The 23,682-nt window shown below is 43.1% G+C and overlaps 1 protein-coding gene across 1 annotated transcript; it reads right to left on the bottom strand.

Moving 5' to 3' along the window:
* Window positions 1-268: 268 nt before the first annotated feature.
* Window positions 269-12,895, bottom strand: LOC124868982 (cell death-inducing p53-target protein 1 homolog). Its single transcript, XM_047366658.1, has 5 exons — window positions 12,827-12,895; window positions 3,563-3,919; window positions 3,348-3,401; window positions 3,095-3,242; window positions 269-532 (listed from the first exon to the last, which is right to left on the bottom strand). The coding sequence occupies exons 2-5, from the start codon at window positions 3,912-3,914 to the stop codon at window positions 427-429; spliced, it is 660 nt and encodes a 219-aa protein (XP_047222614.1). The 5' UTR covers window positions 3,915-3,919; window positions 12,827-12,895; the 3' UTR covers window positions 269-426.
* Window positions 12,896-23,682: the final 10,787 nt, after the last annotated feature.

Here is a 23,682-nt window from a genome sequence, read left to right as displayed (position 1 = left end):
AGCTGACATTAAAAATAATTTTAATATATTTTTATATCGTTTTTTTATATAACGAGAATCATCAAACACTGAACAATCGTCAAATGTTGTACTACTGACAGTAAAAGAAATCTACTTGTAAAACAAAACTGCATCCTCACCCCAATCAAAAAATAAAATATATACATCATATAACATTAAAATTTTAAAATGGTTATATTTAGTATTAATTTGATTGATTTTAAAAGAATACAAAAAAAAAAAAAAAATACAATTTAGTGGTGATTAGTATCTGATTTAATCAATAATTATTCATGATTCAAGCACATGTTTTTTATTAGTAATAACAGTCAACTAAATGTAAATGTTAGCAGGATAAGACAAAAAAGTCCACTTTAATAGAGACTCAGCATACATGTCAGTCACTGCAGGGTTCAACAGTGGGTTTCACCTGCGTCTGTAGGTGTGCAGGACGTTGTTACATGATGGGCAGGAGTGCTGCACATCTTGGCAAGAAGTCGCACAGAAGGGGATGAGACAGCAAGGCCAGCACCTGGTGTGGAGGATAGGATAAAAAGAGACAGAATAAAAACTTAACATGAGTTGTTTGCTGAGTTGTTGAAAGGAAAGCAAAATTTCAGTCCAGATATTATGATAAAAAACTCAAATTCCTGTTTGATATTCAAGAGGAATTTATTCGACTTGCTACTTTATACTTTTGTGTCCACATTTGCTCATGATCCTCTGCACCACTTTTATGTGTAATGGCGTATGACTGCCTCATGAGGGCAGTAGAAACATGGGAACTTTTGGGCTTTTTTGCCATTCCAGGGGGATCTGGGGACATTGTCACTGTTGCTGTAGCTTTTATGTTGTGAAAGGACACACATTTACAGAGGGATTCCCCACAAACAATCTGGATGAGCTAAGGACTAAACTTCAAGCTAGGTTTCAGTGTAGTCTGTATAGTTTACATGAATATGAAAATAAACTGTTATGTCTTAAAAATGAATCACCCTGCAAAAGATTCAGTTTTTAAAGTTTTATGCAAACTGTCGTTCTATTTGTTTCTTGGAGTCAGAATGTTTGGCATTAAAGAGATACGTTGCAAAGCTTTACCTCTTGTAAACTGGGGAATGTGGAGTTTTTAATGGTGTAACAAATGAATTTAGAGATTGTTGTTGACTCTTTGTCTCTTTGCTTAATAAGTACTACTCTTTTATTCCTAAAACTTCCAATATTAAATGTAGGGGAAGGATATGCAATTAAATTTTTAATTGAAATGGTGAAAATACGCTAAAACATATACTGTTGAAAAGTTTCGGTACATAACTTAGCAGTTTCTCTAGATCTCGACGCTAAAGTGCCATGCTGGGTCTGAACTAGTTTGAGTCTACTACTCATCTGAGTTCAGGTCGAGATAACACTTTGTTGTTCAAACAGGGTGATCGAAAGACTAATCAGATGCGCAAATCATCTGACTAACTTCTTTTGATGTACAGGAGCAACGGCTTTTCTCCAAGATCCCCGCTGCCCCAGGATGAGGGGAGCTTCTCACCATATCTCTGCGAGTGAGGCCAGACCCCTACAGAGGAAGCTCATTGAAGCTTATTGTATCGGGGATGTTATTCTTTTGGCCATGAGCCGTATCTCATGGTCATACGTGAAGGTTGGAGAAAGACGGCTCAGTAAAAGCATTGCTTTTTGGCTTGATGTTTTCTTAACCTTGACTGACCAAAGTAGCGCTCACATTACTGCAGATGAAGCCTCAATCCATCTTCTATGTCTTGCTCCATCCTAACATCAGTCATAAAGAAAACACCTATTTTTTTAACTACTCCAGGCAGAGACTGATGCCTAGCTGAGAACCATGTAGCAGTTCAATTCTCCATGATCACACCTTGAGATCTTGTCCATTAGAACAATCAGGGCTGCAGAGAGAATCATCAGGGCAGACCTTCCCTCTATCCAGGATTTATACAGGTCTAGGTTCAGGAAAAGGCCAGCTAAAATCTCTGCAGACCCCACACACCCTACACACAAACTGTTTAGGCTTTAACTTCAGGTTGATGTTACAGAGCGCTGTCTGCTAAAACCAGCCACCGCAGAGAGGGTTTCTTCCCCCACACTGTTTCTCTGATGAACACTTGACAGTCCAGAACACCAGGCATATTTGGACTGATCTCACATTATCTTCTCTTGTGAAGTCAATTGTGTATATATTGTTTAAAAAAATCTTCACTGACAGCAAAGTGTACCAGTGTCAAATTCCTTGTTTGTCTTTACAAACTTGGCAAGAAAGCTGATAGCATAAACAGGATCAGGAGAGGTTTGGTGTTTTCTGTGGTTTGCTATTCATCAAATGCCAGGGGCCAAAACCCCAGACAATGTCACCGCCTCGATCATATGGGCACTCCAACTCTTCCATCATATTAAAGTGGTGGTTCTGTGGAGAGCATTTTACTAACTTTGTAAAAAAATCACATAAGTCTTGATTGTGGAAATAACACAAAGAAAGACAGGAACAGCAAAGTCAAGAGACCGAAAGGTCTGCTTTTAAAACTACAGTCAAATTAGGAGTTTAACTAGGACTTTATAGATACCAACAGTCTCCTGCAGTTATAAAGACACAGAGCTTTGGTTGGTCCTCTCTAACAGCTATGATGACTTTAACAGCAGTGAGCTGACTATGTTAATATTGCTCTCATGGTATTAACCTTTAACTGGGCGTCAAATCTGTTCAAATTTAGAGGTAAACATAGACACAGGTCAACTCAGCTTTAAATGAAGACTGAAATGACAGCCTAGCACAAGAAATGCCATAATAAACTGCAACCAAGTCTATCAGCAGCATCCTAAAAGTAGGAATCAATGGAACCCTTTGCAGAAAAGACTGAAATAACTTTGCTTTGTTGCAAGGAAATTCTGTTTTTTTAAAGGTGGTGCAGCTCATTATAAAAACATTATTATTGTCCACAGTGTATCCACATTTCTGTAAGTTTTTACTTGTAAAGTTAAAAATTCACAGAATCATTCCTTCTGTACCATCAGTAATTTGTAACAATTTGAGCCCGCCACCCTGTATGTGTATTTTCATGTTGTAGTTGTTACTCACCCAACAAAAAACAGCACTCCAGAAATGATCCAGGTTAGCATGCCTATTTGGTATTCGGTTTTGGTCACAACAGTGTTCTGGCAATGGGGGCAGTGCATTTGTCCAGGGGCGTCAGTGGGTGTCCGTTGCACCACCAACACTGGGTTCACTATCAGTCACACTTTGTTACAGACACATCACTACCTGAAGCTCTAGTATATCTATTTTAAACATTAAACTTTAATTTGGGAATCAAATTAAGAAAGACACTCACCTGACTGAACAACGGGACCTTGTGGTCCAACAAATTGCATAACTGGTTGTTGACCTAGACAGAAAAAAACATTTAACTTGGAATTAACTGAATGAAGCATAAACTGGTCAAAAGCTTCCAGACGTATATGAAGAGAAACCATAAGGGCTGACCTTGTATCAAAGAAAAATATCATGCATGGTTAATGACAATGAATATGGTCTCTGATCGCTTACCAGGTTGGGGATATTGCTGAGCAACAAGCTGAGGATATTGCTGAGCAACAGGCTGAGGATATTGCTGAGCAACAGGCTGAGGATATTGCTGAGCAACAGACTGGAGAGCAACAGGTTGGGGATATTGCTGAGCAACAGGCTGGGGAGCAACAGGTTGGGGATTTTGCTGAGCAAGAGGCTGGGGAGCAACAGGTTGGGGATTTTGCTGATCAACAGGTTGGTGATGCTGCTGACCATCAGGTTTAGGCATAGTGACAACCACATTGTTGTCCAAAGGGGGGCCAGGATATGGTGGCGCCGGGATATCAAGAATAACTTCAGTATCTGGAGGAGGTCCTTCACCTTTTTTCATTTTATCTGTCAAAGAAGTAAAAAACACTATAACAAAGCTGTAAAATACTGAATGTCTGCAGCAGTTCTGATGCCTTTCAGGAAGCAAAGTTATTAGCAAGCTTGTCAAGAGCTTAAGATAAGGAGAGTAATCAAGGATGGCAGGGAAGAATGCATGAAAAGTTGCCTGTCAGGTTGGAGGACTTTAAGGTCATGCATGACTTCTTCTCAAAAGAACACTCATCATCAATGAAAAGCAACGTTGTACGTATTCAACCCATAAAAAACAGTATCTGATGAAAATGTGACAGGAGAAACCTCTTTAAAGTTTTTGGTTCTCGTACTAAAAACCGTTGTGCCTTTTTGAAGTATATATATATATACAGGGGTTGGACAATGAAACTGAAACACCTGTCATTTTAGTGTGGGAGGTTTCATGGCTAAATTGGACCAGCCTGGTAGCCAGTCTTCATTTATTGCACATTGCACCAGTAAGAGCAGAGTGTGAAGGTTCAATTAGCAGGGTAAGAGCACAGTTTTGCCCAAAATATTGAAATGCACACAACATTATGGATGACATACCAGAGTTCAAAAGAGGACAAATTGTTGGTGCACGTCTTGCTGGCGCATCTGTGACCAAGACAGAAAGTCTTTGTGATGTATCAAGAGCCACGGTATCCAGGGTAATGTCAGCATACCACCAAGAAGGACGAACCACATCCAACAGGATTAACTGTGGACGCAAGAGGAAGCTGTCTGAAAGGGATGTTCGGGTGCTAACCCAGATTGTATCCAAAAAACATAAAACCACGGCTGCCCAAATCACTGCAGAATTAAATGTGCACCTCAACTCTCCTGTTTCCACCAGAACTGTCCGTTGGGAGCTCCACAGGGTCAATATACACGGCCGGGCTGCTATAGCCAAACTTTTGGTCACTCATGCCAATGCTAAACGTTGGTTTCAATGGTGCAAGGGGCGCAAATCTTGGGCTGTGGACAATGTGAAACATGTATTGTTCTCTGATGAGTCCACCTTTACTGTTTTCCCCACATCCGAGAGAGTTACGGTGTGGAGAAGCCCCAAAGAAGCGTACCACCCAGACTGTTGCATGCCTAGAGTGAAGCATGGGGGTGGATCAGTGATGGTTTGGGCTGCCATATCATGGCATTCCCTTGGCCCAATACTTGTGCTAGATGGGCGCGTCACTGCCAAGGACTACCGAACCATTCTTGAGGACCATGTGCATCCAGTGGTTCAAACATTGTATCCTGAAGGCGGTGCCGTGTATCTGGATGACAATGCACCAATACACACAGCAAGACTGGTGGAAGATTGGTTTGATGAACATGAAAGTGAAGTTGAACATCTCCCATGGCCTGAACAGTCACCAGATCTAAATATTATTGAGCCACTTTGGGGTGTTTTGGAAGAGCGAGTCAGGAAACGTTTTCCTCCACCAGTATCACGTAGTGACCTGGCCACTATCCTGCAAGAAGAATGGCTTAAAATCCCTCTGACCACTGTGCAGGACTTGTATATGTCATTCCCAAGACGAATTGATGCTGTATTGGCCGCAAAAGGAGGCCCTACACCATACTAATAAATTATTGTGGTCTAAACCAGGTGTTTCAGTTTCATTGTCCAACCCCTGTATATATATATATATATATATATATATATATACATTTCACCTTTCAGCCATCTGATCATACAACCAGCTCTCCAATTAAATGGTATAGATCAGAGCACATTCATGCATGGAAATGGCCCAATTAAAGTTCAGACCTAAATTTAACTGGGAATATATATATATATATATATATATATATATATATATATATATATATATATATACATATATATATATAGCCTGTTATATATATATATATATATATTGTTTTTTTTTGTCACATCACAAAAACAAATTTCATTGTATCATAATGTGGTTTTATGTGATAGGACAACACAAAGTAGCACATATAAATAAAGTAAAAGGAAATAGATTCTGTTGTAAACATTTTTCAAGATAAAAAGCACAAGAGAAACACAGGAAAACACAGACACCTACTAGAACAACAGACAAACTACTCTGTACAAATTGTAGAGCAGCACAGATTCTAAGTTAAATTTAGGTCTGAACTTTAATTAGGCCATTTTCATGCATGAACGTGCTCTGATCTTGTCATGATTCCAGCCCTTCAGTTCATCTTGACTGTGCTGATTACTCATTGCCTTCACCTGCACTGGGCTGCTCCTATTTAATCAGCTGCTCGTCACCAGCTCAGTGCGAGATCGTCTGTTGCCTCTGTCACAGCTTTCAAGCCTTGATTCATGTTTCAAGAGAGTTTTTTCTGGTTATCTGATCCTGCCTGTTTTTTGACCACAGATTTCTGCCTTGTCCTTCTGCTGTTCGGAAAAATCCTGACCTCACGTTGCTGAAACCTGCCTGTCTCTGACTGTCTCTGGATTACTGGACTACCCCTGCCTGAAACCCTCCAGTGCTTTACATTGGATTGTCTCCCGCTTCTGCATCTGGGCATCTGGTTGGTGGAAATATTCTCTGTCTCCTGTTTGTTCCTGGAACCCCCAAGACCTCCTGTTGTCCACTTCCCCTTCCTCCCCGGCTGGATTTCAATTCCCTGATAAACCTCCATTCCTGTCCTTCCTGTCTGACTGCTTCAGTGGAACCTCTTCTACCCAATTATTATTTTTTTTTATATTAAAACTTTTGGTTAACCATTCTCTTGTCTGGCTGCGTTTTGGGTTCTGGTTGAGTTGCTTCAGCGTTACAGTACGATCTCGCCAGTATGAACCCACAGCCGAATCCCGATTGGTGTTCTAAAGTAGAGGGGGCTATTACTGGCCTAGAAAGAAATGTCCAGGAGCTTTTACGAGGACTTTCTTCTCTTAAAATCACCCAGGTCCAAGCTAGTTCCTCAGTTGCTCAACCACTCCTCTCTACTGTTACTCCGACGGCTAACGCAAACAACGAGCCTAAGCTCCCCCCCCCCCTGAACGTTTTAATGGGGATCCTGAACAATGCAGACCTTTTTTGACCCAGTGTTCCCTGCTATTTGAACTCCAGCCCACTGCCTTTCCTTCGGAACGGGCCAAGGTGGCCTATACAATCTCTCTACTGTCTGGTAAAGCTAAGCTTTGGGGAACTTCTGAGTGGGAGAATGATGCTGACTGCTGAGACTCATTTATAGTTTTCTGTTGAGATGAAGAGGGTTTTTGATCCTATTCGACCTGAGAGAGAGGCTGCCAGGAGACTGTTCTCTCTCAGACAGGGCTCTCGACCTGTTACTGACTACATTATCAATTTCCATGCCTTGAAGTCTAGTTGTTTTTGGAATAATGAAGCCCTGTTTGACGTTTTTTATTGTGGAGAGAGGAATCATCGGGCCTTTAACTGTCCGTTAAAAGGGCAGGCTCAGTAAAGTTCAGGAGGTCTTTGCTGAGCCCTATCCTCAGGTCTCAGAACCCTCCCCATAATCGGTGCACCATCAGATTTCCCGACTCCTGAAAATAAGGAGGTACCTGTTTTCATTGACTCTGGGGCTGATGCTAACTTTATTGATGTCAGCCTAGCTCATAAGCTTGCACTGGAGTTGGAACTTCTAGAGAGACCACGTGAGATTTTTGCTATTGATGGGCATCTCATTGATCAAGTAACTCGCTGCACTAAGCCTGTTTCTGTACTCATTTCAGGAAACCACCACGACAGGATCATGTTTCTGCTAACCAGGTCTCCAGAGATTCCTGTGATTCTGGGACGTTCCTGGCTCATCAAACACAGTCCAGTCATCAACTGGCTCACTGGTGAGGTTCAGTCTTGGGGGCCATCATGCTCCACTAATTGTTTGAGGGAAGCCCCTATCATGACATCTCCCCGTGAGATCGACCTTGTTTATCCAGACTTGTCTAAGGTCCCTAAGATTTATCATGATTTGTGTGAGGTATTTAACAAATCTAAGGCCACTTCTCTACCACCCCCATAGACTGTGCCATTGACCTTCTCCCTGGTACTACCCCTCCTCAAGGCAGAATCTATTCCATTACAGGTCCTGAGAGAGAGGCAATGGAGGAATACATTTCTGACGCCCTCAAGGCAGGACGTATCAGAAAGTCTTCTTCTCCTGCAGGTGCAGGATTCTTTGTTGGCAAGAAGGATGGTTCACTTAGACCATGCATCGATTATCGAGGTCTAAACGAAATTACAGTTAAGAACAGATACCCTCTACCTCTCATGACTTCTGCTTTTGAGCTCCTTCAAGGTAGTACTGTCTTCACCAAACTGGATCTGCGTAATGCCTACCATCTGGTCCGCATAAGAGAAGGAGACGAATGGAAGACAGCTTTTAACACCCCTTCAGGTCATTATGAATACTTGGTCATGCCTTTCGGGCTCACCAATGCCCCAGCCGTCTTCCAGGCATTGATTAATGATGTTTTAAGGGACATGCTAAACAGATGTGTTTTTGTATACCTTGATGACATCTTAATTTTTTCAAAGGATCTTTCTACCCATATCAAACATGTTCGTGAGGTTCTTCTCAGGCTTCTCTAAAATAAACTATTTGTTAAGGCTGAGAAATGTTCATTCCATCAATCATCTGTATCCTTTCTGGGCTTTGTCATAGCTCCTAGCAGAATTCACATGGACCCCTCAAAGGTGGCTGCAGTCCTGGAGTGGCCTGGCCCATCCAGTTTGAAGGAACTTCAACGTATTCTTGGGTTTGCCAATTTTTACTGCCGTTTTATCAAGGGTTATAGTTCTGTGGCCGCCCCTCTTTATCAACTCACTTTTATAAAGACTCAGTTCAAATGGTCCTCAGAAGCCAAACAGGCCTTTGACAAACTAAAACCTCTCTTTACCTCAGCTCCTATTCTGCGTTTTCCAGATTCATCGAACCCTTTTGTTGTGGAGGTTGATGCCTCGGAGACTGGGGTTGGCGCTGTCCTGTCGCAAAGGTTTTCAGACGATGCTAGGTTACATCCTTGTGCTTTTTTTTTCTTGCCGGCTTTCGACCTCCGAGAGAAACTATGATGTTGGGAACAGAGAACTATTGGCTATCAAACTAGCGTTAGAGGAATGGAGACACTGGCTTGAGGGATCCACACATCCTTTTACTGTGTGGACAGACCATAAGAACCTGGAATATCTCAAATCTGCCAAGAAACTTAACCCACGCCAGGCTAGATGGTCACTATTTTTTAGTAGATTTAACTTCACCCTAGCCTATCGACCTGGCAGCAAGAACATCAAGCCTGATGCACTTTCTAGACTTCATCAGTTTTCTGTCTGTCCTTCTGATTCTGTTGATCACGACTACATCCTTTCCCCCAAGACCAGGCTAGCTCTTACCAGTATCGAAAGCCTGCTCAAGAGGAGTCATCAGAGAGAACCACCTCCTGTTCAGTGTCCTAAGGGACTTCTGTATGTTCCTGAGGAAATGGTGTCTAAAGTCCTTCAGTTCTGTCATGGCTCTAAACTTTTCTGTCACCCAGGTATTACTAGGACCCTGGCAGTGGTCCAGTCAGGTTTCTGGTGGCCCACACTCAGAAAGGACACGCGAGAGTTTGTGTCAGCATGTACCACCTGCACCAGAGTTAAGCCCTCAAGACGCCCTCCAGCCGGTCTACTAAGGCCTCTTCCTATTCCACACCGACCATGGTCCCACATCTCTATGGATTTTGTCACCGGCCTACCTCCTTCTCATGGTAACACTGTAATCCTCACTGTGGTTGACAGATTTTCCAAGATGACCCACCTCATTCCTCCCCGCAAGTTACCCTCAGCTCCTGTACTCGCTGATGTAATAACCCGAGAGGTGTTTAGACTTCATGGCATTCCCCGTAACATCGTTTCAGATAGAGGACCTCAGTTCATTTCCCGTTTCTGGGGTGAGTTTTGCACCCTTCTTGGCATTAACGTCAGCCTTTCTTCAGGTTTCCATCCTCAAACGGACGGCCAGACAGAAAGGATGAATCAGGAAGTTGAGACCAAATTAGGCATCCTATGCATGGATGCTCCCAGTCGCTGGTCACAGAATTTACCATGGGTGGAGTACGCCATCAATGGATTACCATCAAGTGCCACAGGTCTGTCACCATTTCATGTTGTTTATGGCTATCAACCGCCTATTCTCTCTGTTCAGGAAGGGGTTACCCAGGTTCCTGCTGCCCATTTAACAGCACGTCATTGTCTCAGAGTCTGGAGAAAGGCCAGAGCATCTCTCTGCAAGACCTCAGCTGTCTATGCTCATAATGCCAACCGTCACAGATCCCAAGCTCCAAGATACCTGGTGGGTCAGAAGGTCTGATTATCCACTAAGGATTTACCCATCAAGGTAGAGAATCGCAAGTTGGCACCCCGTTTTGTGGGTCCTTTTCCTATTGCCAAGGTCATTAACCCACTAGCTCAGTCTACCTTCTTCATTACGTGTGCACCCCACTTTCCATGTCTCCAAGGTCAAACCTGTAAGGTCATCCAGGTTTTGCCCTCGTTCCAGACCCCCTCCACCCCCCCGACTCATAAATGGAGCCCCTGTCTTCACTGTAAAACGCTTGCTACGTTCCCGACGTTGGGGCTGTGGCATCCAATACCTGGTGGACTGGAAGGGCTATGGTCCTGAGGAGAGGTCTTGGATACCTTCTCGCCTGATCCTGGATAAGGGCCTTATCTGCGATTTTCATCGCCGACATCCAGACCAGCCCAGAGAGGCGTCAAGGGCCGCCCCTTGAGGAGGGGGTGATGTCATGATTCCAGCCCTTCAGCTCACCTTGACTGTGCTGATTACTCATTGCCTTCACCTGCACTGGGCTGCTCTTATTTAATCAGCTGCTCGTCTCCAGTTCAGTGCGAGATCGTCTGTTGCCTTTGTCACAGCTTTCAAGCCTTGATTCATGTTTCAAGAGTTTTTTCTGGTTATCTGATCCTGCCTGTTTTTTGATCACAGATTTCTGCCTTGTCCTTCTGCTGTTTGGAAAAGTCCTGACCTCACGTTGCTGAAACCTGCCTGTCTCTGACTCTGTCTCTGGATTACTGGACTACCCCTGCCTGAAACCCTCCAGTGCTTTACCTTGGATTGTCTCCCGCTTCTGCATCTGGTTGGTGTAAATATTCTCTGTCTCCTGTTTGTACCTGGGAACCCCCAAGACCTCCTGTTGTCCACTTCCCCTTCCTCCCCGGCTGGATTTCGATTCCCTGATAAACCTCCATTCCTGTCCTTCCTGTCTGACCGCTTCAGTGGAACCTCTTCTACCCAATTATTATTTTTTTAAATTAAAACTTTTGGTTAACCATTCTCTTGTCTGGCTGCGTTTTGGGTTCTGGTTGAGTTGCTTCATCGTTACAGATCTATACCATTTAATTGGAGAGCTGATTGTATGCTCAGACGGCTGAAAGGTGAAATTGGACTTTTTATGGTTTCTTTCAACAATAGCTTTCTTCCTGCCAGTATTCCATTTAGCCTATGTTTGTAAAGTGCTCAACTCATAATTGTTCTCACAGCTGATTCTCCGACCTAAACACCATGGGCCTCCTGCCCAGCTAATAGATGTCCTGTCAACAGATTCTCCAACCTTAGTGAAGCTCTGCAGCTTCTTCAGAGTTGCCATGAGTTTCTTGATGCTTCTCTGATTAATGCTATCCTTGTCCAGCCTGTTAATTTAGGTTGACAGCCATGTCTTGGTGGGTTCACTGTTGTGCCATATGCTATGCATTTGCATTTTTGCATTGAAATCGGGAGAGGGTTATAAAAGGTAATTAACATTTATTGAAATGTCTGAGGGGTTCTGATTCTGCAGATGAGTGCTGGAACAACTGGACTAATTGGACTATCTGGATTCTGATTTTAACAAGGTGTACAAGTGACAAAACACACTGTTCTTTTTTTATTGACGTCATCACAATGAACAGAAATAGCTGTGCTGATGAAGAACAATGTTCAGAATGCCCCAGCTCAAACAAGCATCTGGCTGGGGCTTGTCAACTCAACATCTCTCAAACTGGTTTGCCTAACCAGAAAGCACCTGTTCTATGCCCTTACATTTATTATTTCCACTATGATAAGGATTGAAGTTCCTGCCAGCATGTGATTGCAATGAGTCATTTTGATTGTGATATGATGAAGACAAGGGATGCAATTGTTACTGTTAATGGCAAGGAATGTAAACAAAAGAAAAATCCCAAGCAGCCTGAGGTTGCAGACCTTGTTGAACCTGTCCACCCATTTTTTGTAAGAGATTTCACCTCTTTTTAATACACTGCAATCTGTATACATGTTGCTGCTTGCACGCTTCTCCAGACTAACAGGGTTTTTTGTCACATAATTTGCTCAATAGAGCTGCACCATGGCAGATGCTCTTTTAAAATGATATATAAAAGATTGACACACACATTCATGTTCCAGCATTATATTGTAGGACATTATGTACCTGCATTGACTTTATATGAAGGTAAGACAGACAAAAGTACATATACAGGTGCATCTCAATTAATTAGAATATTATTAAGAAGTTCACTAAGTGAAACTTACACACAGAAATGTTTTCAGGCTTTTATTTCTGTTAATTCTGATGGTTTTCCACTCACAACTAATGAAAACACGACATTTAAAATTAGAATATTACACCAGTGAAAATAAAAAATTTTAAATAGAGAAATGTCTTTATGAGAAGTATCTTTAATACCTGATTAAAGGTTATTTACTTTTTAATATGACAAACAGGCCTCTAATTTACTGAGATGTACTGTACCTGTATGTTGTAAATTTTTTTAGAAAGGTTTTACAGATACAAAAATCATTAATTCTGTATTTATTATAGAAATCTGGAATTGAGAAAGCAACACACAGGACCACTAAGGTATTAGTGGTACTAGACAATTTCTGTAAAGTCTTTTAATTTGTATGTTTAGATTTTCTCACCTGCAGATGGATTTGCTGAATGTCTTCAAAGACGGTCAGGAGGACAACAACCGGAGCTCCTTATTTACCTGCCACTAGGTAATAATGAATACACATTCTAATTCAGTGTGTCAGATAAAAGGTGGAGCAACACAGCAGGCGGGCAGTAGTGGGTATGTATTATAGCTTCTTTGAAAAAGAAAAAGAAGTCTTCCTGTGTCAACATGTTGCTGCCCAGTGTAGCTTTGTAATGAGAACTGTAGACTGACTTATAGTGTACTTTATTTTTCTTTGTTAGTAATTTTTAAGAACACATAGATTTCTGATCAAATTCTTAAGAATGGCAAAAAAAGATCGAGAGATATTGTAACCTGGTTGCATATTTGTTTTTTGTTTTTTTCACACATAACAGAAACAATTGGAATGGCTTTAAATCATTGTGTTATTAGTGCAACAATTGACTGGGCTTTTGATCTTTTTACAAAGACATTCATGTCAGGTGATAAAACGAAGAAGGTCTTTATAAAGCTCTGTGTGGAGTTTATTTCTTCACTCTTTTTTTATTCATATAAACTACACTACCTGGCCAGAAAAAAAGTCGCCACCAAAAAAAAAAAAGGTCAAACATTAATATTTCGTTGGAGCGCCTTTAGCTTTGATTACGGCACACATTTGTTGTAGTATTGTTTCGGTAAGCTTCTGTAATGTCACAAGATTTATTTTCACCCAATGTTTCATTAATTTTTCACCAAGATCTTGCTTGCATTAATGATGGTAGAGTCTGACCGCTGCGCAAAGCCTTCTCCAGCACATCCCAAAGATTCTCAATAGGGTTAAGGTCTGGCCTTGGTGATGGTCCAATCCATGTGTGAGAATGACGTCTCGTTCTCCCTGAACCACTCTTTCACAATTCAGCCCAATGAATCCTGGCATTATCATCTTGGAATATGCCCGAGCCATCAGGGAAGAAACAATCCACTGATGGAATAACCTGGTCGTTTAGTATATTCAGGTAGTCACTGCTGACCTCATTCTTGCTGACCTCATTCTTTGAACACATACTGTTGCTGAACCCAGACCTGACCAACTGCAGTAACCTCAGATCATAGCACTGCCCCCACAGGCTTGTACAGTAGGCACTAGGCATGATGGGTGCATCACTTCACCTGCCTCTCTTTTTACCCTGATGCGCCCATCACTCTGGAACAGAGTAAATCTCAACTTATCAGACCATATGACCTTCTTCCATTGCTCCAGAGTCCAATCTTTATGCTCCCTAGCAATTTGAAGCCTTTTTTTCCAGTTAGCATCACTGATTAGTGGTTTTCTTAAGGCTACCCAGCTGTTCAGTCCCAGTCCCTTGAGTTCCCTTCACAATGTGTGTGTGGAAATGCTCTTACTTTCACTGTTAAACATAACTTGGAGTTCTGCTGTTGTTTTTCTTCAATTTGATTTCACCAAACGTTTAGGTGATTGCCAATCACGATCATTCAGGATTATTTTCCGGCCACATTTCTTCCTCGAAGACGATGGGTCCCCACTATCCTTCCAGTTTTTAAAAATGCGTTGGACAGTTCTGAACCCAATTTTGGTAGTTTCTGCAATCTCCTTAGATGTTTTCTCTGCTTGATGCATGCCAATGATGTGACCCTTCTGAAGCAGACTGACATCTTTTCCACGACCACGGGATGTGTCTTTCGACATGGTTTTTTTAAGAAATGAGAAGCAACTCATTGCACAAGTTGGAATTAAATAACTTGTTGCCAGCTGAAACATAACCACCCATGCAGCAATTATCCAATGGGAGGCTCGTACCTATTTGCTTAGTTAAATCCAGGTGGCAACTTTTTTTTGGCCAGGCAGTGTACATTCATTTGTAGAGTAGATTTGTCCTGTGATGTACTGGAGACCTGTCCAGGGTGAAACCTGCCTCTTGCCATTGTTCCATATGTTCCTAACAGAGCACTTCGTTTACAGACTGCAGATTTACTGATGGTTCCTAGAGTCTCTAAAAGTAGAATGGGAGGCAGATCCTTTAGTTATCAGGCTCCTCTCCTGTGGAATCAACTCCCAGTTTTAGTCCGTGAGGCAGACACCCTGTCTACTTTTAAGATTAGGCCTAAAACTTTCCTTTTTGATAATGCTTATAGTTAAGAAGGGTTTAGGGTATCCTGAGCTATCTCTGTAGTTATGCTGCTATGGGGTTAGGACATGGTGACCACTTTCCCTCTGCGACATTCTCATACTAATATTATATATCATTCTATTATACTGTTATTTCAGCTTTTAACTTTATGTTCTCTCTGTTTTTCTCTTTATAGAAGCTACATCTGGCCCAGCATTCTGTTAAGCCAACTGTGTATGTGAAGACTGTCTCAGAGCTTATCTGATTAGCTGAGTCTTTCTCTTAAATGAAACCAATAAATTAGCTACTACTGCAAATAACTCTTTTACATAGAAAGTACTCCTGGCTCAGTGCTTTTGTGTTCTTTTTGTGTGAACGCTCGGTCTTCTCAAATTCGAAAACGGTTGTTGCAGATCGCCATTCACACTAAGCCAGGTTCTGCTGGAGGTTTCCTGTGTTAAAGGGGAGTTTTCCTTATTGTTGTCAGGAATAAATGGTACAAGTCAGTGACTCAGTGCAATCTGCTGGATTTCCTTCAACGGAAAACGTTTTTTACTGATCTTTTGCCTTCATCGAAGAATTGGTGTTTTATAAATAAACTAAATTGAAATGAACTGCCCAATGACCACTACAGCTGGCACCAGCTTATCTCTTATCAGCTAACCAACACATCATCCCTGTGGTGAAACATGTTGGTGGCAACATGATGCTGTGGGAATCCTTTTCTTCAGCAGGCAGAGACAAACTTGTCAGAATTGACTGAAGGATGAAAGGAGCCAAAATCAGGGCAATGCTGTAAAAAAATTAAAGAGGTTTTAACGGATATTCAAAAAAACTTTAGACAGATTTTTACCTTTCAGCAGAAAGAGAGGGAAAAAAAGAGCCTAAAAATACAGCTACAGCAACAATGGAAACGTTTACATCAAAGCATATTCATCCAATTCTAAATCTTTGACATAACTTTAAAATTGATGTTCAATTGATGTCCATGATGCTCTCTGCATCTGAGCTTGAGCTTAAACAATAATGGTCAAAAGATTCAGTCTGTAGACATAAAAACCTGGTAGAGGCATACTCCAAAAGACTTGCAGCTGTACTCGAGCAAAAGGTGGTTCCACAGAGTATTGGCTCAGGGGGTCTAAATACATCAGCACGCCACACTTTTCAGATTTGTATTTTGAAAACCATGTATCATTTTTATCCACTTTCTGTGGTTCTATCACATAATGGTTTGCAAAGTGCTCAATGTGATAAATTGAGCTCTATTCACTCTTCGTGGCGTCTAATAAACAAAGTAATAAATTAGAAATAAAAAAGTAAAAAAATCACACAATGCTTAGCAGTGAATCTACTGCTGATATGCTATTTATTGAAGGCATGACGGACAGATTGATGAATTTGGATTTGGAGTTTTATCCTTTTATTTCTTAGAAATTACTCATGTAGTTTTTGATGGTTTTTCAAAAAAATTTGAATGTGATGAAAAAACTGTTGTCACTCACTTCAGAAAGAAAAACATAAAAGTAGTAGAGGGGCTTGTTAATCAGTGATAGCTGTTTGGTTGTTAATGAAATTAGGTGGAAGCCACAGATATTTTTTAATCATTTCTTGACTGCCTTTCAGTAATTTTGCATTTTACCAGGGTCAGTGTCACTACTAGTAGTATGAGTTTGCACAGGTTGTCCAACTCCTTCAGGATGACACATCAATACATGCCAATGCCCGAAGGTTTGCTGTGTCTCCCAGTCTCAAGATCATGAAGCAGATTAAAGGAGACAGCAGTTACTCTAGAAGAGCTGGACAGGGCTGCCGGAGGTCCTTAACCCCTCAGCAGGACCTATATCTGCTCCTTTGTGCAAGGAGGAACGGGATGAGAATTGCCAGAGCCCAACAAAGAGACCTCCAGCATGCCATTGCCGAGAATCTCTCTGACCAAATCATTGGAAACAGACTTCATGACGGTGGCCTGAGGGCCCGAAGTCCTCTAGTAGTCCCAGAATTGACAAGTTTGGTACTTGTGCCATGTTTTTTTCACAGATGCAAGCAGGTTGACTCTGAGATGTTGTGACAGACATGAAAGGGTCTGGAGAAGCTGCAGTGAATGTTATGTTGCCTGCAACATTGTTCAGCATGATCGGTTTGATGGTGGGTCAGAGTTGGTCTGGGAAGGTATATCCATGGAGGGACGCACAGACCCGTACAGAATAAATGATGGCACCCTGACTGCCACTGGGTATCGAGATGCAAAACCGTCTTACATCCATTAGTGCAGTGGGCCCTGGGTTCTTCCCAGTGTATGATATTGCCGGGCCTGTTGTGATGAGAGTTTGCAGGCCTCTCTGGAGGTTGAAGGAATTCATTCCATGCATTGGCCTCCATGCTCCCCTAACCAAAATCCAATAGAACATCTCTGGGACATCATAATTAGGTCCATCCGACACCACCAGGTTGCACCTCAGACTGTCCAGAAGCTCAGTGATGCCCTGGTCAGGATCTAGGAAATTTTCCGTTAATTCGTTATTTCATAAGGATCATGCCCCGACCTTATCAGGCATGCAGACAAGCACCTGGGGGCTGTACAAGCTACTGAGCACCCTTTCTAGTTGCTGCAATGACGTTTCAGCAAATCGGACTAGCCTGCTGCATCAGTTTTTCAGTTTGAAATTGCTCTGTGACTTCGGATGAAGCCCCATGTTCATTTTCATCAAATGAAGTGGCATTCTTTAATTCCTACCACATTACCCATTCAATGTCAGTTTGGATATCCAGCATGATTGTTTTCAATTTGAGATCCGATGTGTTTTAAAAGTGCTCTATTCCCTGTGGATTCATTACACATAGGGTGATATATTTCAGCCTTTCTTGTAATTTTGATAATAATGACTTACAGATAATAAAAGCTAAAAATTCTGAGTGTCAGATAACTAGAATATTGTGAAAAGGTTCAATACTGTATTCATAGAATCCCAAACGGGATAACCACAGCCTTGAGAGGATTGTCAAGCAAAATCCATTCACGAATTTGGGGGAGCTTGACAAGGAGTGAAGCTAATCCTGAATCAGAGACAATGTCTTAAGCACTGAACTGGACTGTTGCTCAGTGGTCCAAAGTACTCTTTTCAGATGAAAGTAAAGTTTTTATTTGGAAATCACTGTTCCAGAGTTTGGACGAAGAGAGGAGAGGCACAGAATCCACTTTGCTTCAAGTCCAGAGTAACGTTTTCATGGTCATTGATGATTTGGGTGCCATGTCACCCTGGACTGGCAAGTAAACTGGCCTGACCTGGATGCCATAGAAAATCTATGGGCTGTTGTCAAGAGGAAGATGAGAGACACCAGACCCAACAAGACAGATGACCTGAAGGCTTCAATTAAAGTCCAGCAGAACCTCAGACCATGTTGTAATCTTCCTATTCCTAGAACATCCAGACACATAACTTCCCGAACTGATGAAACTACTGAAAGGTATGAATATCTGTCTGGATACAGGATAAATGTATCCAAAATGCAATAGTTAAATTCAATTCTACCCCTTCCGGAGATATTAAGGAAATGTCACGGTTCTGTCACGGTTTACTTGGAATTGGACCCCAGAATGCAGATGAGCAGGCAGCATGATGGTAAGTGAAAAAAAAGGTTTAATAACAAAAACTCACACTCAGCAGGAGGCAGGAACAAAACAAACGGGCAGTCAAGACAGGCATGGCATGATCAAAAAAAAAAACAAGACTTGGTTAGAGAACTAGACATGAGAGCTAGACATGAGCATGAGAGTGAAAGATGTTTCCGCAAAGACTAACAGAACAGGTGTGAATATATGGCGTGAAAACCAGGTGGAGTAAGGAGACGGATTAACTAGAAGCAGGTGAACTCAATAAACTTAATTAACAGAACAAAACGTGACTGGAGCAAAACAGAGACTCTTGAACACAAACTAGAAAAACATGAAGCAAAAGCATAACCAGATCCGAAAACCAAACTTGACAAAACATGAACAAGACGACAAAACAAAAGCATGACCAGGAAAATAAACAGAAACATGATTCCAAACTTGAATAGTGAAAAACATAAGGAAAAACCCTGAAACCAAAAACCAAACAACCCTACATCATGACAGGAAAGTTATAAATGTAACTGGAAATTTCATCAGATATTTGGGAATAGAAATAACACAACACTTTTTTGGATCTCAATAATAGAAACTATAACAAAGTACAAGAGGAAATACGGAAAGATATAGAAAGATGGGATACTCTCCCATTAGATTTCAGTTCAAGGATTGTTGAGCTGAAGTCTAATGAACGTCTTACCAAGGTTATTGTTTCCATTCCAGGCATTAGCAGTAGAGGTCAGCCTACAGCAATTTACATAGTGGGACAGGATCATTTCTAGGTTCATCTGGGGATGTTCAACACACACCGTAAGACTCTTCAGCTGCTCAAAGAAAAAGGGGGAATGTCACTACCAAAAATAAGGGAATATTACTATGCCTCACAAATTAAATGTCTATACTACTAGTGTAAACCAGAATATTTTGGAAAGTTGACAGATATTGAAACAAATATATTAGAACAGCTGATTCAAAACATGTTTGATACAAGGAAAGCTTTGAATGTTTTGAATTGGATCCAATAACTAAACACACTTTAGATGCATGGTTTAAAATACTTAAACATAAATAAAATACTTAAAACATTCAGAAGATGCACCAAAACTGAAATGGATAGCTTGAGATAGCAATTTTAAACCTGCTTTGTATAACTTAATTTGGGGAAATGTTTTCCATTACCTTCCAATGAGAAACTGTTATAGGACTACAATACAAACAGACCCTTCAAAAGAAGAGAGTGATGTGATCCAAATTATAATTAATGCTTGTGGGAATAGCAATATTAGAATAATCATAACATTATATAAACCATTAGTAAATATGAATAAAGACACAACCAAGGCTGTAAAGAATAAATGGGAAAGAGAGTTCAACATAAATATTGATTATATAGAATGGCAGAACATGTGGAGGGTCCACCAGACAACTACCAGCTCTCGGACATGGAGGGAGTTTGGCCGGAAGAATCTTATAAGATTTTTTATTACACCAAAAATAAGGAGCAAAGAGATCAAAGACAACAGAAATGTTGGAGGGGGGGATGTTGTGGACCATTCACATATTTTTTGGAAATGTCCAAAAGTATATGTATTCTGGGAGTTGATCTGTGATGCCATGAGTAATATCTGGAGATACAAAATCCGTCTGAGACCAGAAGTACTATTTATGTAAATTTTCAGGGGGAACCATTCATGACGGTGAGAAATACCTAGTTAAAACATTGCTGATAGCGCTCAAAAAGGCAATGCAAGGAACTGGAGGAAAGGGACATAACATGGAAGAACCAGTGGACTGAAACAGTGGGGGAAATATTCTTAATGGAAAAACTGACACACAGGGTGAAACTACAGGAATAACAAATGAACAGAAAACGGGAAGAATGAATGGCATACATGAAAGCATAATGGATGTAAAAACATTTATTTTGGTTCCCAGGCAAATGTGTTGAATGTGTTACATCTGTTCTGTATTAAACATTAAATATTCAAAGAGGATTGGGTGGCGGACGAAGGTGGAGACCTCAGCAGCCCGATCCCCGGATGCTTAGGCTGGCTCTAGGGACGTGGAATGTCACCTTGCTGGGGGGGAAGGAGCCTGAGCTTGTGCGGGAGGTCGAGAGATATCGACTAGAAATAGTTGGGCTCACCTCCACGCACAGCGTGGGCTCTGGAACCCATCTCCTTGAGAGGGGTTGGACTCTCTTCTACTCTGGAGTGGCCCACGGGGAGAGGCGGCGGGCTGGTGTTGGTTTGCTTGTGGCCCCCCAGCTCAGCCGTCTCGTGTTGGGGTTTACCCCAGTGGATGAGAGGGTCGTATCCCTGCGCCTTCGGGTTGAGGAGAGGTCTCTGACTATCATTTCAGCCTACAGGCCGAGTGGTAGTGCAGAGTACCCGGCCTTCTTGGCGTCCCTGTCGGGGGTGCTGGATAGTGCCCCTCCCGGGGACTCCATTATTCTGCTGGGGGACTTCAACGCCCACGTGGGGAACGACAGTGACACCTGGAGAGGCGTGATCGGGAGGAATGGCCTCCCCAATCTGAATCCAAGTGGTGTTTTATTATTGGACTTCTGTGCTAGTCACGGATTGTCCATAACGAACACCATGTTCAAACATAAGGGTGTCCATCAGTGCACTTGGCACCAGGACACCCTAGGCAGGAGGTCGATGATCAACTTTGTTGTCGTATCATCAGACCTTCGGCCGCATGTTTTGGACACTCGGGTGAAGAGAGGGGCTGAGCTGTCCACTGATCACCACCTGGTGGTGAGTTGGATCCGCTGGAGGAGGAGAAAGCCGGACAGACTTGGCAGGTCCAAGCGCATAGTGAGGGTCTGCTGGGAACGCCTGGCGGATCCCTCGGCCAGGGATGTATTCAACTCCCACCTCCGGGAGAGCTTCGACCAGATCCCAGGGGATGTTGGAGACATAGAGTCCGAGTGGACCATGTTCTCCGCATCTATTGTCGATGCTGCTGCCCGTAGCTGCGGCCGTAAGGTCTGCGGTGCCTGTCGCGGCGGCAATCCCAGAACCCGGTTGGGGTTGGACTCTTTCATCACCCAGGCTGAAGTCACCGAGGTGGTTAAAAAGCCCTTCATAAGAAGGGGGACACACCCTCTGGTCCCCCTTCTTATGAAGGGGGACCAGAGGGTGTGTTCCAACTACAGGGGGATCACACTCCTCAGCCTCCCTGGTAAGGCCTACGCCAGCGTATTGGAGAGGAGAGTCCGACCGATAATCGAACCTCGGCTTCAGGAGGAGCAGTGTGGTTTTCGTCCCGGCCGTGGAACACTGGACCAGCTCAATACCCTCTACAGGGTGCTCGAGGGTTCATGGGAGTTTGCCCAACCGGTTCACATGTGTTTTGTGGACCTGGAGAAGGCATTCGACTGTGTCCCTCGTGATGCCCTGTGGGGGGTGCTCCAGGAGTATGGAATCGGGGGCCCTTTATTAGAGGCCATCCGGTCCCTGTACAAGTGGAGCAGGAGTTTGGTCCGCATTGCCGGTACTAAGTCGGACCTGTTCCCGGTGTATGTTGGACTCCGGCAGGGCTGCCCTTTGTCACCGGTCCTGTTCATAACTTTTATGGACAGGATTTCTAGACGCAGCCAAGGGCCGGAGGGGGTCTGGTTTGGGGACCAGTGGATTTCGTCTCGTCTTTTTGCGGATGACGTGGTCCTGCTGGCCCCCTCTTGCCAAGACCTACAGCATGCGTGCGCTGTGGCAGTTCGCAGCCGAGTGTGAAGCGGCTGGCATGAGGATCAGCTCCTCCAAGTCCGAGGCCATGGTACTCGACCGGAAAAGGGTGGCTTGTCCTCTTCAGGTTGGAGGGGAGTTCCTGCCTCAAGTGGAGGAGTTTAAGTATCTCGGGGTCTTGTTCACGAGTGAGGGAAGAATGGAGCGGGACAGACGGATCGGTGCGGCTGCCACAGTAATGGGGGCGCTGTGCCGGTCCGTTGTGGTGAAGAGAGAGCTGAGCCGAAAAGCAAAGCTCTCAACTTACCGGTCGGTCTACGTTCCTACCCTCACCTATGGCCATGAACTTTGGGTCATGACCGAAAGAACGAGATCCCGGATACAAGCGGCTGAAATGAGCTTCCTCCATAGGGTGGCCGGGCACTCCCTTAGAGATAGGGTGAGGAGCTCGGCCATGAGCTGCTCCTCCACATCGAGAGGAGCCAGTTGAGGTGGCTCGGGCATCTATACCAGATTCCTCCTGGACGCCTTCCTTGGGAGGTGTTTCAGGCACGTCCCACCGGGAGGAGGCCCAGGGGACGGCCCAGGACACGCTGGATGGACTATGTCTCTCGGCTGGCCTGGGAACGCCTTGGGCTCCCCCTGGAGGAACTGGAGGAGGTGTCTGGAGAGAGGGACGTCTGGGCGTCTCTGCTGAGTCTGCTGCCCCCGCGACCCGGTCCCAGATAAGCGGAAGACGACGAGTACGAGAACGAGTATTCAAAAATAAAGAATAACTATTAAAAAAACACACCTGCGACTGACACTTGTTGACCAAGAAATATTACCTCCTGCTGGAGGAAATTACATTTCTCAATCTTAACCTTTAGGTCTTTCTCCTTCAGTCTCTTCTGGAACATCTCTAACCTCACGAGGTGATCTTTGAAAGTTGTTGAAAACACCAACAAATCATCTAAATAGGCACGAACAATCTTAAACACCAAATTGTTTATTGCAGCATGGATGAGGCATTAGAGCCCAAAAGGCACCTTTGGTACTCATACAGTCCAGCATCATACAGCGTGAGAAAAATTTAGCACCACTTTTTTCAATACGGGGAAATGGAAATGGAAATGCATCTTGCCTGGTCTTAGCATTCCGTCTACGGTAATCTACACATAGCCTGAGGCTCCCATCTGTTTTCCGTACCAGAACAGTTGGTGAGGCATAGGAGCTTGAATTCTGTTGAATTACCCTTTTCCTCAACAGTTTTAAATATACTCCAAGGCTTCTTTGTATTGTTTTGGTGGTATGCGCCTATAGGGGTGAGAGATGGTGGCCTCATCAACAACATGAATTTCATGCTTCACACAGTCATTGTATCCCAAGTCCTCCTCTTCAGCTACGAACACATCAGCATACTTAATCAGCTGTGCTCCCAGCCCCACTTGTTGTTCAGGAGTACCTCCCA

Source organism: Girardinichthys multiradiatus, chromosome 5 (assembly GCF_021462225.1).
Source record: "Girardinichthys multiradiatus isolate DD_20200921_A chromosome 5, DD_fGirMul_XY1, whole genome shotgun sequence".
NCBI lineage: Eukaryota > Metazoa > Chordata > Actinopteri > Cyprinodontiformes > Goodeidae > Girardinichthys > Girardinichthys multiradiatus.
This window is presented reverse-complemented; position numbering and strand designations above follow the sequence as displayed.